The sequence below is a fragment of the Gracilinanus agilis genome, chromosome 2 (genome assembly GCF_016433145.1).
Source record: "Gracilinanus agilis isolate LMUSP501 chromosome 2, AgileGrace, whole genome shotgun sequence".
In the NCBI taxonomy this organism is placed as follows: Eukaryota; Metazoa; Chordata; class Mammalia; order Didelphimorphia; family Didelphidae; genus Gracilinanus; species Gracilinanus agilis.
The window spans coordinates 708,344,455-708,362,094 of record NC_058131.1 but is presented as its reverse complement, the minus strand read 5'-3'; the positions used below and the strand labels follow the sequence as shown (position 1 = coordinate 708,362,094).

The 17,640-nt window shown below is 43.6% G+C and overlaps 1 protein-coding gene across 1 annotated transcript in view; it reads right to left on the bottom strand.

Moving 5' to 3' along the window:
- Positions 1 to 949: 949 nt before the first annotated feature.
- The window catches only part of RHOBTB1 (Rho related BTB domain containing 1), a 104,623-nt gene continuing 87,932 nt past the window's right edge, over positions 950 to 17,640 (bottom strand). Inside the window, exons 7-10 of the mRNA XM_044659215.1 lie at positions 10,626 to 10,776; positions 7,230 to 7,318; positions 5,625 to 5,730; positions 950 to 3,259 (exon numbers count right to left, since the gene is read on the bottom strand). Coding sequence (XP_044515150.1) covers positions 3,090 to 3,259; positions 5,625 to 5,730; positions 7,230 to 7,318; positions 10,626 to 10,776 — 516 coding nt within the window. The 3' untranslated portion in view covers positions 950 to 3,089. The remainder of the gene's footprint in view (positions 3,260 to 5,624; positions 5,731 to 7,229; positions 7,319 to 10,625; positions 10,777 to 17,640) is intronic.

Below are 17,640 nucleotides of genomic sequence, written 5' to 3'. Positions count from 1 at the left end.
GAGAATTCCAGTTTGTGCAAAGACAAAGAGGTGGGAGGTATGATGCTGGGTATGTGGTGTTAGGGGATAACTCTGGTGGGCTGGGTCGGGAGGGTGTATGAGATGTGTGTGTTGTGTGAGAGACACACAGACAGAGATAGAGAAAGGAAGAGAGACTCACAGAAACAGAGATGGGGGAGAGAGGGAGAGAGAGAGAGAGAGAGAGAGAGAGAGAGAGAGAGAGAGAGAGAGAGAGAGAGAGAGAATGTGGTGTCTGGGAGAGTAGTCTGAGGGCACCTTAAATATGTCAGAAGTAAGCCACAACTTCCTCCCTGATAAATTTGAATAGAAGTTACCATTCTGCCTGGTTTCTTTTTAATAATAGTATTTACATAGCTCTTTAAAGATCCCAAAGCACTGAAATAAATGATCTCATCTGATCCTGATAGCTGTGAGACAGATGTGCTTATGATCCCCATTTTACAGATGAAGATACTAAGGATGAGAAAGACCCTTCAGGGACACACAGCTAATGAGTGTCTGAGGCTGGATTTGAACTCAGATCTTTCTGATTCCACATTGTATTTAGAGTCAAAAGTTTATAAGCTGCCTTTGCCATTGACTACCTGTGTGACCTTGGAGTGACCAGACCTCTCAGCCTGGGCCTCCGGTTTCTCCCCTGTAAAGTGAAGAGAATTGTACTGCATGGCATCAAGGGTACTTTTGAACTCTGGATCTCTGTTGACTTAATGAGATGACCTCTGAGGTCCAGGTCCCAAGCCCTAAGTAACTCTCTTGTAGAGAGCCAATGGACAGCCAGATCCCCACCCAAGAGTTGCCACCATCAGGCCCTCCCTTTGAGGGGAGAGATGGGCCTTCATGCAGGTCCTGGTCCCCCCCATCCAGAGTGACCTTTCCCAGTGGTCCACAAGCCTGCTCTTCTTGACAAAGCAAACAGCTGGAAGTGGTATTTTATAGCTAAACAATTTTATTGGCTTTCTGTGAAATAAAAAACATAAAATAAAACCACCAAGGTTGAAGGCCATAGCCAGCATTAACCAAATGAACCAGCCACTTGGTTTCAGCAGCTGATAACAAAGTCGAGTGAATATTATTGCATATCCCCCAGGGCCACCAGTATACATCCATTATGGTTTTTGGCAAGATTACATTCGAATAAGAGCTCTGATTGGACAAAACCAACTAGCAATTTTTGTTGCGAACCCAACACACCACTACTTCAGGATGGAAGAGATTTAAATTTTTGACTCATTTTGATGTTTAGCTTCTCATTCTTACTCCCCTCTTCCCTACCTACCCCACCTACCGACCGGTGATTTATCCAGGTAGTCATCCTTTTTCTACAGACCTCTTTCATCCAGGGTCGGGGGTACCAAATACTCCTCTGCTTCTCCTTCTAGACGTCTCTCCTCCAAGCTTGGGTCCCTGATGTCACTCAATGCTAAGTAGTTTCTATTGCCCTGGGGTGCTACTACAGCCAGGAATGAAAATTCCATTTCTAACCTGAATATATTTTTTTAAAATGCATATGGCTGTCATCTGGAAATTTCTTCCTGATCTGCAGCACTGGGGTTTGTGTTCAATTGCCTCTTTTTCTAACCCTAGGATGGAAGAAGAAGAAAAAAAGAGTCTTTTTCATGTGAGGATACCAAGTGACCAATGAATGGGAAACCAGCCCTGACCCCACCATACTGTCCCCAGGGCCATTGTGGGTATGAAGCTGGGTCCTTGGAATCTTGTATCGTATGGGCTGTTCATTTTTCGGTTATGGAGATGTCAATGGTTATGGAGATTGCTCGGCGGGAAAGCTTCCCAGCTCCTGACCTTCTACTTCACCGAAGAGAGTTCCGATGGGCACAACTCAAGAGGGAGCTGTTCCAAGCCACGGGGTTCTCGGCGATCCTTCGGCTCTCCTAGTCTCCAGTAAGATGCTTCCTTTCCCAGGTGCCTTCGGGCTTTAGAAGAGAATGCCAGCTAAGGGGCAGCTGAATGAATTCTTCTTGGGAAAAACAAAAATGGGGAACTGAGTTCCACAGTGATATCCCCGGGGAAGGGCACCGCAGAGCAACCCAGCGTGGGGTGGGGATGAGATGCGAGCACACCGCACAAACGAGTCAGGGGCCAGGAGCTCCCCCTGCCCCCCACCTCTGGTTCCAGTCAACAGAGAAGGTTCACACGCAGAAACTCGGCAAGGATCAAGGAATAGCCCACCCCGTCAGCCATGACAGCCACCCAAATACGAACAGCGTAATTATCTTTCTTTGTATTCAGGTCCATCAGCGAGTGGGCCCTGGATAATGCTGGGATTTAATAAGCCCTTCTAATGATTATGAAGATTATCCTCTCGAATCTAGACACTTTCAACAACAGAATATTTGCTATCACTATATTTTACATGGCACACATAATCATATAATTACTACCACTTACACGGCAAATACTGTAGATACCCGCTCCTGGAGTTGACTTGTTAATTATACCAACGTTGCTCAGAAGGACAAAGATTAAACACTCCCTAGCTCACACTTTGGGGAATTGCATTCCGATTCTTCGCTTCCAACTGTGGGAATAACCGTCTCATTAGGTAATGATGCCTCGGCGCTCGTGTCCGTCTGTGGGCCAAGAGTTACAACCTAATTACGGGGCTGGCTCCTCGCGGTTAATTTGTGGCCTGTAAAATTAAGTAATACATAGTATTTTTGTCTCGACAAAGTACACAAGACGGTAGAAAAATATTTTTTTTTTCCAATTTGGAATTTGAAATGTGAATGCTGGATTTTCTGTATAAAAAGAAATTGTCATAATGGACTAAGTTTATTACGCTCCCTAACCAAAAATATACATATTAGTGGAAGGAATGCAATTTAAGCATCAGAGTCAGTCGTCCAGGCTCATTTCTGGGGAGATTGTGCTTTTAATATTTCTGGATTTTAAAATGCACAGATGGAGAGTCCAATCAGTGGCGGAAACCTGACCTATATCTCATCTCTAGGACGACGACGACGACGACTAATTTTACAGTAGTGTTGTGGCTGTTGCTGTTGGTTGGGGGAATGGGCGGGTCTTTCTAGGATTCTCTCCTTGCTTATTCAGGCTACCATTGTGGAAGAATGCCAGAAGCACCACTTCCGTCTGGAATGGTGCTTGTTCAGGGCGAGGTCTTCCTTTTCCCTCTCTTTCTTTACACGCTGGTAATGATCTTCTTCCTTCAAGTACCAAACGGGCGGCCAGCGGTGCCTCTCAAAGTATTCCTGATTGTCTGGGGGAGAGAGAATTAGGCAGTGAGGAGGGAGAAAGATGGATGAATTTAGAAAGAGGTCTAAAAAAAGACGCTGGGTCGTGAGTCCAGAAAGAGGGTCAGGGTCAAGAGAGGTAAGTCTATTGAGTGTTTTAGGGGGGCCACATCTGGAGATGGGAGGTCCTGGGTTCAAATGTGGCTTCAGACACTTCTTTGCTGTGGAACTGGGCAAGTCACTTAATCCCCATTGCCTAGCCCTTATTGTTCTTCTGCCTTGAAACCGATACTCAGTAGTATCCATTCTAAGATGGAAGGTAAAGGTTGAAAGGGGAAAAAAGAGAGTATATTAGGGCATGAGCCTAGGCAAGGTAACAGTTGGTTAGATGAATATTAAGGCATCAACCTTGATAAAATATTAGTTTTTAGATTATAGGGGCTAGAAAAGAATTCTGGAGAGTCCAGGAAAAAAAGAAGCATCCAGGCAAGAGCCTAGAAAAAGTCTTGGGTGATGATGTCGGAAAAATTGCTAGATGATGAGGGTAGAAAAAAATACTAAGACTGGGAGTCTAGAAATAAGGCCAAGTCTAGAAAAAGACTTGGGCAGCAAAACTAGAAAAATCTTCAGGCTGAAAGTCTGAAAAAAGTATTAGGGTGGAATTCTGAAAAAAAGTATTAGGCCATTAGTCAAGAAGAAGGATTAAGCTTGGAATTAGGATTAGGGCTATGAGTCCAGAAAAGAATAATGGGTTGAATCTAGGAAAAGTGCTGGGCCTGAAAGCTAAAAATATTAGGTTGTTAAATCTAGCAAAACCACCAGGCTGTGATTATAAGAAAAGCCCCCACCAGCAAATCTAGAAAAAAAAATCCAGCAAATCAAGAGTTTGGAAAAAGTCTTGTATTAGGTGTGAGTCTGGAGGAAAAAAAAAGTTAAGATTATGAGTCTAGAAAAAAAGCATAAAGGGTAAGACTTGAAATAGCACAGAGCCAAGAGATAATCAAAAGTATATGAGGCTTTATTTGAATTGAGAAAAAAGTACCAGGCTATGAATCCAGAAAAAAACATCTGGTGGTCTAGAAAAAGCACTCTGTGGTAAGGCTAGAGAAGATACTAGATTGGGGGGTCTAGAAAGAATGTTTGACAGTATAGAAGAAGGATTGGGCACTGAGTAGAAGACAGAAGAGCCATACTCTGAGTATGGGAAAAGTGCCATGTTTTGGGTCTAGAAAATGAGCGAGGTCACAAATCTAAAAAAAATTCTAGGCTGGGGGGGTCTGGAGTCTAAGCAGAGAAAAAGAATTTGATTGTTTGAATCTAAGAAACAAGCATCAGTCTGTGATTCTAGAGCAAGTTGTATGTGATTCTAGAGCAGAGGTTCCTCACTTGTGGGCTGCCAGAGATCAGTGAATTTTTCTGCCCACCAGGCACTTGTGCCTGGAACTTTATTTAGCGCCACCATACTACTGAGTATGACTCCACATCTTACGTAAGTCTGCATGACTTCTGGAGATTCTTGCACCTTTGTGCATCTTGCCTTTTCAAATATATAGAGAGAAAGTTGTGATTCAGAAAACTCCAATTTGTTTTAAATTGTTCCAGAATTAAAGGGAGCTTTCTCTCACATTTTCACAACCACCGTGTTGATGGCACAGTTTATATCAAGTGTGTGGATCTGAGAATTTTTTTAATACTAAAAAGGCTCCTTTTGTTCTTGACCTAGTTGGTCTAGACAAGTCATTGGTCTGAAAGAGAATTAGCCTCTGAAGAAACTTATGGAGGACTCCAAAACTACTGAGGCTCTACAGAAGGGCCACCCAGCTGAACTCAGTTTGAGAGGAGCAGCCAAGGAATTGTACATGGGACTCATCCAGAGTGAATGGGATTTCCCACTTGCTTGGCCCCTTTTATCATGCTTCTGGGAAGCTGCTATTTCTGGCCAATATCACGCCCTCCTACCATGAGGGAGGAAAGAAAGGAGGAAGGGAAGAAAGAAAGAAGGAGAAAGGAGAAGAAGGAAGGAAACTAAGAAGGAAGGAAGGGAAGAAAGGAAAGAAGAGATTGAGGGAGAGAGGAAGGAAAGGAGGAAGAAGGGAGAGAGGAAGGGAGGCAGGAAGGGAAGGAAAGAAGGAAGGGAGAGTGGAAGGAAAGGAAGAAGGAAGGAAGGAACAAATAAATGAACAAAGAAAGGGAAAGAGGGAGGGAAGGAGGAAGGAAGGAAAGAGGGAAGGATGGAGGGAAAGAAGGAGGAAAGGGCATCCTGATTCTAATGAATTCTCAACCAGTCCCATACCAATCTTCCTATATTTTCTCTGCTGTCTTTCTAAGGACACGGAGGAGCACTGGCACCACCAAAGAGTCTAGGGTTCTTTGGACAACTGGGTCTCTCACCTGTAGATTTTGCTTTGATTTCCTTGCGAAACTTGGCGCAAACTCTGTTGTAGTTGGTGCAGATGTAATGAAGGCACCACGCTGCCAACTGATGGGCATTGTGAAACTGCAGAGGGGAGAGGAAGAAAGGTCACTCACTGTCCTTAAGTTTGGGCACAAAGAGAGAAGGGCCAAGTGGGAGGAGACATCAGCAGGGAAAAGGGCTTGTTTTTATAGGAATTTTCAATTCATCAAGTCTTTCAATGACTATGCTTGGCTCTGAGGATGCAAAGGAAAAAGAAACAACCCCCGTCCCCACAGAGCCTACGTCCTACTAGGGGACGATACAGAGACAAATCAAAAATATGAAAGCCAAGTCTCTGTGTGGGGGGCAGTGCCATCAGAATAGGGAAACAGGAACAGTCACTGGAGATGAGCCTTGCAGGGACCTAAAGGTTCCCAGACGTGAGAAGAAAACACATTCGAGGTATGGGAAACAGACCAGGCAAAGCCAGAGAGGTGGCAGATGGAAGGGCAGAACATGGACTTAGACCAGGAAGGGATCTTTAAGAAGAAATCCCACTCCCTCATTTTTGGGAAGGGGGGAGTGGGAGGAGGGGCCACTGAAGCCAGTCATTGACAAAGCCAGCCGTCCCTCTAGGATCTTCTCATCCCAATTCCCCTGTACCAAGAGGATTCTTACTAAGGGTCTAGTCTAGTAGAAGAGGTTTCTCCTGGGCATGGCGTTTGGGGTTTTGATACTGTTCAGACAACAAGCATTTATTAAGCACAATGTGCTAAGTGCTAGTGATACAAAAAAAAGCAAATATAGGAATCCTCATCTTTAAGAAGTTCAGCACCCCTCAGTTATTGTTATTTCAATGTTTCAGCTGTGTCTGACTCTCCGCGACCCCTTTATTTGGGGTTTTCTTGGCAAAGATACTGGAGTGGTTTGCCATTTTCTTCTCTAGCTCAATTTAAAAATGAGGAAACTGAGGCAAACAGGGTTAAGTGACTGGCCCAGGGTCACACAACTAGTAAATGTCTGAGATAGGATTTGAACACAGATCTTTCTTGACTCCAGGGCTGATACTCTATCTACTGAGTCACATAGCTCCCACCTAGTGCCCCGAAGAAGGAACTTGAACTCTGCCTTATAGTGCCAGAGACAGGAAGAGATCAGCCTGGTCTCTGACCCCTGTCTAGAGACCTCCTTATGCTCAGTCCATGCAGATTTCTCAGAATCAGTATTAATAAATACAGAAAAAAACCATTCATTGCAGAAGACACAAATAGGACACCATGAGTCTAAGCAGAGATTTGCAGGTGAGGGAGGAGGAATCAAGCCTTCCTCTTCAATGGCAAAGCCAGGTCCTTCCACTCAGGAAGATGGTGCCATGGGCCAATGGTTCTTGGGGGCTTGGGAAGGGAATCCTTGTTAAGTTGAATGACATCCAGCAGGGCAAGAAGCCAATGGAACCTGAACTTCTCAGATCTGGGCTGGAGATTCACTGGGCCACCCTCGGGGACTTCTTGATTTGGACAGATGCTGGGACAGGAAGGTGGAAGAGCATGGAGACCCCTGGAGGAGGACACAGCAAATGGGGAAAGCGAACAGTGACAAACCTGGGCCAACTCCAAGTAGGACAGCACCTCTCCTTCAATGCCGATCCCACTCATGGCCATTTTGGTCAGCTCCTGCACCGTATGCTGCTCTGAGGGAGAAAAGGAGGCAGGAAGAGGTGAGCACTGTTTACTGCTCTAGAATAAGAACATCAATCACTTAACATCTCGAGAGGGCTTTCAAGGTTGGCAAAGCATGGCACGTATTTGACCACCAGGTGGCCCATTAGGCACTGTGCTATACCAGGAGAATTGAGCCACAGGCCCTTACTAGCTGGGTGATCCTGGGCAAGTCACTGAAACTCTTTGCCTCAGTTTCCTCATTTGTAAAATGGGCTCATACTTCATATGTATAATGGGTATCACGTTTCTTGCTTTGTTAATGGGTAGAGGAGAGGTGAAAAGAAAGAAAACTGGGAAATGAAAATAAAATTAAGTTTGCAAATCAAAACAAAACAAAAAATAGAATAGGATTTGTAATAGCACCTACCTCCTGGGGTGGTGGTGAGGATCGAATGAGATAATAATTGTAAAACACTGGGTACACTGCCTGGCACACAGTAGGTGCTCTAGAAATACTATTAATATTGATATATATTATTTTTTACCTTCAGGAGAATCTAAACTCCCTGAGGGCAAGAGTTATTTAGTGCCAATTTTTTTGTCATCGTATCCTCAGCATCTAAAACATGGTGCGTGCTTCACCAGCGGGCTGAATTTGGTGGATCCTTGGTTGACTTCCCGAAGGTACAGGCGAGAAGCAGAGACTCGTTCACAGTGGCCAACAACCTGAGCATTCCAGGGAAGCTTCACACTTGACGTTGCCCACTCCAAGTCCACTTGTTTGACCATGACCCGCACCAGCTAGGGATACCCGGGTCCTTCTGAGGAGCAGTAATGACATAGGCTTCTTGTCCATTTGGGGATCTGGCTCCTTCACTAGTTTTAGCTAACACTTTATCCATCCTGCTTACTGGGAACATGTTTTCTTTGGGTGCTAAATTTGAATGGAGCAAGTTAAATTCCATAAGCACTTATTAAGCACCTACTGTGTGCAAGGTTCTGTCCTTCTCGTGGCATATCCTAGTAGTGGTTTGAAGGCTGAGACGGGCGGTCACTTTAGACTAAATTTAAGCCTTATTTCCTCCTATAATATTTCTGGAAATTCCTTCCTTTCTGCTTCACATTCCACATCCAATTAATTCTAGACTCTAATAATTCCATCCCCACTTACTCCAGTGTATTGAAATCAACTCTCTCTCTTCTGCAGATCTCCTCACTTCCTCTCCCCTCCCCTGCTCCCTCCAATCCAACCTTCATGGGGCAGAGACATCTTTTTATACCACTCCTGCTCAATAAACTTCAATGCTTCTCTACTGGAAGGAACGGTAGGGTGAAAAGGGCATGAGTTCTGATCCTACCTCTGTCCCCATTTTGGTCAAAAAAAAAAAAAAAAAAAAAAAAAAAAAAAAAAAAAAAAAAAGGAAAGGAAAGGAAAGGAAAGAAAGGAAGAAAAACAACCCGTAGATGTTGTAAGATCCAGAAGGGCAGGGGCCATGCCTCATCTCTTGTTCCCCTCAGAATCTATCTTAGAGCTAAGCACACAAGAGGTACTCAAGCTGATGATATAACACTTTTTTATTCCATCCTCAAACTGCCTCGTTTTTACTTAATGGTGAACCCAGAATTCCCAAGCAGAAGGGAGGGGCAAGACATATGTAGAATTTTTAAGGTCCATGAGAAGAGGTATTGGGTTTCTTTTTGAATTTGTATCCTCAGCACCTTGCATAGCACCTAGCACACAGTGGGCGCTTACTAAGTGTTTGTTCATTGTTTTGCATACTTAGTGCTTGATATACATCAGGCATATAATAAACGCTCCTTGATGGACTGTTTTATCTGCCCAGTACCTAGAACAGTGTCTAGCACACAGTAAGCATTTAATAAATTCTTGATTTTTTATTTATTATTTATACTATTTTATTATATATTACTTATATGTATATATAATATATTACTTAATTAAGGTTTGCTGAATTGGATTTCTCTCTATCATATAGGACTCCATCAGTAATCTGACCCACATTCCACAATCCCATCAGCCATCTGATCCCCATTCTGTGACCCCATAAGGAACCCAGCTCACATTCCATCTACATTTAGTATCAGTCTGCTCCACTCCCAGACCTCTCAACCCATCTTTAACTTATTAGATGATCTGGGCTTTGGGGGCTGATGTGGCTGAACAATTTATCCCCCGGGGAAGACTTGTCTGTGCACCAGTCTGAACCTTAACCAGGGACCTCGAGTCCTCTACGGGGTCCGGACTCATTAAGACTGAGTAAGCCTAAGCTTGCAGACCCAAGGCCACCTCCTCTCCCAGGCAGCACACCTTCCAGGTCCAGAAGCATCCTGGCATCCTCTGGGGACAGGGCAGCTTTGGACACATTGAAGAAAGGGCATTCCTCTGCTTGGAAGTTCCTGGGATGGTGGATTCTGTGTGTTCTGCTATTATTATTTTTAATTTTTTTCCAGATTTCATGTAGATACAATTTTTAAAACCCTTAACTTCTGTGTATTGGCTCCTAGGTGGAAGAGTGGTGAGGGCTAGGCAATGAGGGTTAAGTGACTTGCCCAGGGTCACACAGCTGGGAAGTGTCTGAGGTCACATTTGAACCCAGGACCTCCCGTCTCTAGGCCTGACTCTCAATCCACTGAGCTACCCAGATGCCCCCTGTAGATACAATTTTAATCCTTGTTTTCTAACATTTGGTGATCTATGTCTTCTCTCTCCCTCCCATCCTCCATGAGATAACATGATATAGGTTGAACATATGCTGTCATATATGTGCATACATATGCCCATGTTCATCATGTTGTGAGAAAAGACATATATTACTGAGTGAAAAATCCACAGAGGAAATAAAATGAAGAATAGTATGTGCTCCATTTTTATTATTTCTTAAACCCTGACCTACCACCTTCTAATCAATATTATTCATTGGTTCTAAGGCAGAAGAGCAGTAAGGACTAGACAACAGGAGTTAAATAAGTTGTGCTACCAAGTGTCTGAAGCCAAATTTGAACCCAAGACCTCCCATCTCTGGACTTGGCTTTCAATCCACCGAGTCCCCTAGCTGCTCCCTAGATACAATTTTAATAATCATTTCCTGACATTTTATGAACCATGTCCTCTCTCTCCTCCCTGAGATGGCAGGCAGTACGATACAGGTTGTACGTATCGTCACATAATACACACGTCTATGTTTGTCATGTTGTAAAAGGAAATGCATCGCTTTTGCTAGAGAAAAATTCATGGAGGAAAAAAAATGGAGTGTGTTCCACTAGTATTTCAACAACCGCTACGGCAGCTGCCCCGAGCCGGTAGGAAGAGCTCACCTGCAAGAGCGACCAAGTGTGGCAGGCAGAATCGGTTTGCCAAGGTGATTAATTCAAGTGTGTCCAGGTCCAGAGAAGACGACAACTGCTTGGTGTACAGGTAATCCAGCACGGCTTGCATGGACAGCTTGTTGATGCCGGGCAGGGCTACCTAGAAAGACAATGCAAAGCCTGAGTTCCGCTGATGGGGGGCCCCGGTGCCCTCTTGCTGCTCGGCTTGGACCTCGCACCGCAGGCATCCCCTGGCAAAGCCCAGCAGCGTCCACTGAGACCCTCCGTGGTCCAAGCCCAAGCGGCGGCCCTGAAGCACTCTGAAAGGGAAAACTTCTCAGTTTGGAGAATGGAAGGAGAGGGTGGGGAAAGCAGGACTCGGAGGTTTTAAAATGATGAAGATGATTATTTGGTTTTAAAAATGAGACGCATCTCAGATTGAATTGAACATGATTCGCTGGAGCTGGGGCCAAAGCAGGATCCTAGTCTCAGACTCAGAGCTTGCAGGGACCTTGGAGATCACTGAGTCCTCTTCATTCTACAGAAGAGGGAGGTGAATCCCAGAGAGAATACAGCAGAAAAACTGGCTCTAGGGTCAGAGGACTTGAATTGAGATCTCTTCTGATGCACAAGCTTGGGCAAGTTAATCAATTGACCTGACCTTTGATTTCTTCCTCTATAAAATGAAGAGGGATGGACCAATGATCTCTGAGGTTCTCTCTAGCGCCAGATATAAGATCCTATGAATACTGTATTTGGAATCACAGGACCTGAGTTTAAATCCTGGTTCTTCTTCTTACTACCTGTGTGACCTTGGGCAAATGACTCAACATCTCTGTCTCAATTTTCTCATTTGTAAAATGGGAGAAGGAAATGAAGTAAATGGCACAGAGGGTCCCTTCCAGCTCTAAAATCTATGGACCTCAGTCAGTCATTAAACATTTATTAAGTGCTGGGGATACAAAATGATTTGATTTCATCAAACATGTCTGCAATTTCAGCTATGATTTCAGTGTCGGTGAACTGGGCAAATGACCACTTCTGGGCCTGAGATTTGGAGCTGAAAGAGACCTTAAGATCACATAGGCAGAAATAGCTGGGATTTGAACCCAGGTCCCTCCACTACCATGCTGCTGCAGTCATCCGGCATGAGAGAAGAATTAGCCACCTCCCAGGGCAACCCAGCTGGGGAAGCAATCTCTCCAATGTTGTGTCTTCGGCCCCCCTTAGTATGTTTTTGTTATGAGTGTATCCTGGGCCATTTCTCCAAGAAAAATAAACCGAACGTGTCCATCAAAAAGAAGATGCTAAAATTACATCGGCCTGCTCTCCCTTCTCCCCCCATCTCACAGACTAAAACAAATCATTCCAGGCAGCACGTGATGACAGACACCAGCAAGTGGTACTGCCCTGTGCTCCCCGAGCCCCCGCTGCGCGCTGACGTTCGTCCGCCTGGGCCCGTGACCCATTGTTTCATCCAGGCTTCACGCGAATCTATCATCCTTAGGAAGTCGCAATTTCTACCATGGTAAGCACCAGCGTCTTCCTCAGCCATAGCTGGCAGGATGTGTGGCTGCTATAGCAAGCGAGAAAAACCGAATTCTCTGTGGGACCCATTTCCTTCCTGTGATTGATTTTTCAAGGCTCCTGCTCTGATTCCAAACTTGAGAATTAACTTTAAAAGCCCTAAGAAGCTATTTTTATCCCCCTTTAGGGAGAAAGTCAAGAGGGAATCAAATACTGATCTAGGAACTGGATTTTAAAAATTTGCATTCTACTGAATGCAGAGAGCATTAAGAAAAAAAAAGGACGAATGGACTCCAGGATACACTTCCCTTCTTTTCCTTGTATGATGCTGGACCATGCGTGTGGGATGTCACATAAGCTAGGTATTGTCTTCCTCTTCCCCCTCAAACCCTCAACAAGAGAAGGATCACAGGGAAAAGGAATAAAGGCAATAAAAATCTTCAGACCACCAAAACGGAGAAAAGAAGACGATTATACTGCAAGACCAAACCTTTTTTTTTTTTTTAACATATTCAAGTTTTATTGGTTGATCATTTTAATTGCAAAGATCAGCCCAGACTATTAAGTTCATAATCAGAAATGGTCTCTCGTGAGTAAGGAAGTACTCTCCTCCAGAGCATTGCTTACTACAATCTGGGTATGTATTTTTAATGAACCCCTTGCTGAGTGCTGCTGGGGAGAGAATTATGCTTACTTCTACATTAAAAGTAATGAGAAAAATCTAAGTGAAATACAGCATCTTCCAAGGTATTAAATGGGGGGAAAAGAAAACCAAAACGTTAAAGGCATACAAACAATGACTTCCCCTCCTCCCTTCTTCAGGGCTAGGTTAACTTAATATCACTTCTAATAATGGAAAAATAAACCCATGATTGTTTGTGAAAACTGTAGCCCAGCCAGGAAATTCTGAAATAAAAATGAGCTGGGTTGAAGGACAAGACCACGGCTTGACTCACTTGCCCTCAATCAATCACTTAGTCTGTAAGTGTCTATTCTGCCCTCTCCTCTTTCTTCAAAAATAGAAGCCTCACCTTTAACACAGATACCTGCTTCTGGGAGGGAGCCTCCTAAAGAGGGCTCTAATTCTGAATATTTAATCTGGTTCTATCAACTACTTCCTAGGTAGCTAGATTGGTATGGCATGAAATTTGTAAATTATTTAGCATCATCATTTTTACTACATTGGCATGGCCCAACAATGAGCACTAAATAGCTCTCCATTTGTCTTCTCTTTCAGAAACGTGTTTGATAGCTATGTCTATGCCGGTTTGGTGGGTGCTGGGGTCGATTATCTCAATGTTTTATTCATTTTGCAATTGTTTTGAATGGGATTTCTCATTTACTACTAGTTTTTGTTAGTTCTGAATAGAAACTTGATTTTTTGTGGATTTATTTTGTATCTTGCTTCTCAGCTAAATCAATCAATCATTTAATCACTGTTTACTAAGGGTCTCCTATGCATCAGGCATATGAGATATAAAGACAGGAGTAAAAAAAATCCTTTATCCTCAAGGAACATACATTGCATTGGAAAATAAACCTTCTACATATTTAGCTATGTACAAAATGGAAATGAAGTGATTGTCATTTTTTTAAGGGTGGCCTGAATGTATGGCTTGTCTGAATTAATTCTTTTACTAATTCTCTGAGGTTTTCTAAGTAAACTGTTATGTCATTAGCAGAGGACTATAATTTTTTGGAAGTAAGATGTTCCAGGAAGGATTCAATTTAGATGATTCGCTGAACCTCCACAGGAGAGCTCTCTCAGCTTGTAAACTTCCCTAGGGGATGGAGTCAATGAGAACACTTTTGGGGAAGCAGGAAGGAAGGGAGGAGGAGATCCAGGAGTAAGAGATAAAAATGGAATGTATACATTCTTAGTAACGCAGCATTTTCCAAATTTGTAAGGCACGAACCCTGAGAAGGCACGAGACTTTAGGCAAAGGGGAGAGGATAGAACAAAGTAATGGGCTAAAGTTACTAGACACTGCTTGACCCAACTCCCATATACATGATCTACTTTTTTTCATGCAAAAGCAAAGTTTGGATCAAATATCAACCGAAGTGACTCAACTGACAGGGATGTGGGAGGGGGGAAAAATTTAAGTCTGTTTGTATATGTGTGTGTGTGTGTGTGTGTGTGTGTGTGTGTGTGTGTGTGTGTGTTCTTCATCTCCAGCACAGATTGTGTTATAACAAAGTGTGTGTCATTTGCATGAAAGTGCATATATATGTGTACATGGCGTAGAGAATGACCATTTTTTTAAATTAAAAAAGGGGGAAGCATTGCTATATAAAGTTGTTTTGGCTATAAAATCTATATCAGATTGCTTACTGTCTCAGGGAGGGAAGAGGCCTGGGAGACATTGAGGAAGGGAAGAGTGGAAAAGAGGGACAGAATTGGGAATTCAAAATTAAAAAAAAAACATGGTGTAGTCTCTGAATGGTCAAGAAGGTTAGGCCTGGAGTCATGAAAACTCTGAGCTTAAAATCTCACCTCTGATATTTCCTAGTTGGGTGACCAAGAAGCATGCTACTTAACTGCTCCATTCCTCAGTTTCCTCATTTGTAAAGTGGGGATCATAATGGGCAGAAGACCTGCCTCCCGGGATTGTCATGGGACTCAAATGAGAAGACAGATATAAAATACTTTGCAAAACTTAAAGCTCTCTAAAAATGCCAACTATTATAATGATAAGAATAATTATTATTATTTGGGGGAGGGAAACACCAAACAAATCAGTCAACAAACACAAATTTGGCCTCTATCTCCCCGGTTCAATTTTTGTTTTGGTCCCCTTTCCCATCATTTGAATCTGAGGACTCTCCCCACCTGTTCTGGGAAGGGATAAAAAAGGATTAGCATTTGTGAAGTCAGCCTTGACAGTGTACCTTCCTGACTGTGTGCTTGACCTTGATGCCTTGCTTAGTTCCCCTGGCAGCTTTTGGAGGCTAGCCACTGTGACCCAGCTGGTAGGTCCAGACCTTTCAGTAAAGAAGCATGTGAGCACTTCCTGTTCCTGGTGGTGCTTGCTTATTTGAGGGTAAGTTAAACTGTTCACAGATTCAGGGTTCATAGATTTAGAGCTGGAAGGAATCTCAGAGGCCATCTAGGCTCCTTTACCTCTGTTTTCTGCCCTCCATCCCCAACCCCAGCTTAATCAAAGTGTCCTATGCAGAAGTGACTACTAATACCGCATAATACCATGGAGAAGTTTCTATTAATTTTTAAAAAACTCTTACCTTCTGTCTTGGAACCAATACTATGTTCCAATACTTGGTTCCAAGACAGAAGAAAGGTAAGGAGGTTAAGTGACTTACCCAGGGTCACCTAGCTAGGAAAGTATCTGAGGCCAGATCTGAAGCTAGGACCTCCCCCCATCTCTTGCTCTCAATCACTGAGCTATCTAGCTGCTCCCAAGAATACTTTTTGCTTCTAGTCACATAAAGTCTATTGCCCCCTTTTCACACAGATTGAGTATTGATTGATATTGTACCGCTCTAAAATAAAATATAAGAGAGACAGGATGTGTGGGGTAGGTGATTCAGGAGCCAGAGGGAGGGTCAGGGTTCAAATGTCTTCCCTGAACCTTACTCCTTGGGCACTCTCACTTTCCTGACCTGTAAAATGAGCGGGTGGGAGTAGATGGCCTCTGAGATTTCTTCTATATCTAGACTTATGATCTTAAGTTGTTTGAGGGCATTTTTCTCTTTATAAGTCCACTACCTAGCACACAGTAGGTGCTTAAGCTTACCAAATGACCAACCAATTGTTGTGGTGTGAATGAAGCATTTTGGTGAGTCAGGTGAGGGGAATTTCCAATCTAAAAAAATCCACACTGCTGTAATGTGGAGACGTACGATATTTAGCATTTGGTGAAATAATAGACCAATTTTCAGTCGGTATAGTTTAAAGCCTTGAGAGATAATTCCAAATTGAAAAGAAGAGACAATAACCTACTAATGCTTGTTTAAAAGAATGCCTCCTGGGCTGTCTATCATTGACAGAATAAACTTGGGAAATACTATCTTGGCAAGTATTTCTGGGTTTGGAGGTTGTGGCCTCCAAGTATTCAGCTACCAATGGCTACTATCTACCTACCGAGCCCCATATCTCACTCCCAGGATTCTTTAGGGAGTTGAAGTCCTGGGACATAGCCTTGCTCTCAATTCGAATCCTTGCTTCCCTAATTGGGGACTAGGAGATATATACTGGTATCCCCTCAAATCAGCGGCCTTTTGGTTCATCACCCTTTGGTTCATCTTCAACTTCCACCATCTTGGAGTTTGGCCTTCAACCCACCTTGGTCATACTCCAGGACGGTTTTGCCCTTGATCTGATCATAACCTTTAACTGACTGAGAGATGAGGGAGGGATCCATTTATGGGATCATGGATTTAGATCAGTGATTCCCAAAGTGGGCACCACTGCCCCCTGGTGGGTGCTGCAGCGATCTAGGGGGTGCAGTGATGGCCACAGGTGCATTTATCTTTCCTATTCATTGCTATTAAAATAAAAAAAATTAATTTCCAGGGGGCTAAGTAATATTTTTTCTGGAAAGGGGGCGGGAGGCCAAAAAAGTTTGGGAACCACTGATTTAGATCAAGAAGGAACCTTATAGGTCACAAAGTCCAACCTAGCCTCACTTTCTAGATGAGGAACCTGAGGCCATGAGTGGTGAGTTACTTGGCCAAGAGCACAAATAAAATAGGTTCAATAAGGCACCTGGCTCCAAAGACACAGGCTACCCATTGTGCTATGTGTCCCGTTTCAGGGCTCTTGCAGAGCAATCATTGTAATCAGTGACCGTGGCCTCCTTCCCATTTCTTGCATAGGTCCCTCCAGATCCTGACTGAGCATTCTCACCGGCTGACTGTCCCTCATGCCTGGAATTCTCTCCATCTCCTGGCTTTCCTCAGGTCTCAAGTAATACCCTGCCCTCTGTAAGAAGTCTTTTCTAACCCTCCTTAATCTTCATGGCTTCCCTCTGAGACTACAACTCAAATTATCCTGTATCTATCTTGTTTGTACATAGTTTGAATGTTCCCCCCCCCCCCTTTCAATCATAAGCTCCTTGAAGCCTGTGCAGGGATTGTTCTTCTTCTTTTTTTTTTTTTTTGTCTTTGTATCTTTAGTACTTAGCGCAGTGCCTCACACACAGTAGGTACTTAAAAAAGGCTGGCTAGCTGAGTTAAGGTACAATTCATCAGTCCCAGTTAGAGAGAAACCATCAGCCAGCATGGCGAGGCCCAGAACTGCATATCCAGAAGGCTTTTAGAGAGCATCAAGGTCAACACTTTGGTATTTTCCAAAGGGAAGACACTCAGGCTTCACAGACAGGAGAAATACCTGGTTTAAGTTTACACAATCAATCGTGGCACTGCCAGCACTTTAACTTGAGTCTCACTGACTCTGGTGCTGCTGTTGCTTCTCACTTCTGGGGAGTAGGATTTACACTTGTTTAATTTACGTGGAACAGTAACTGAGACAGTAATG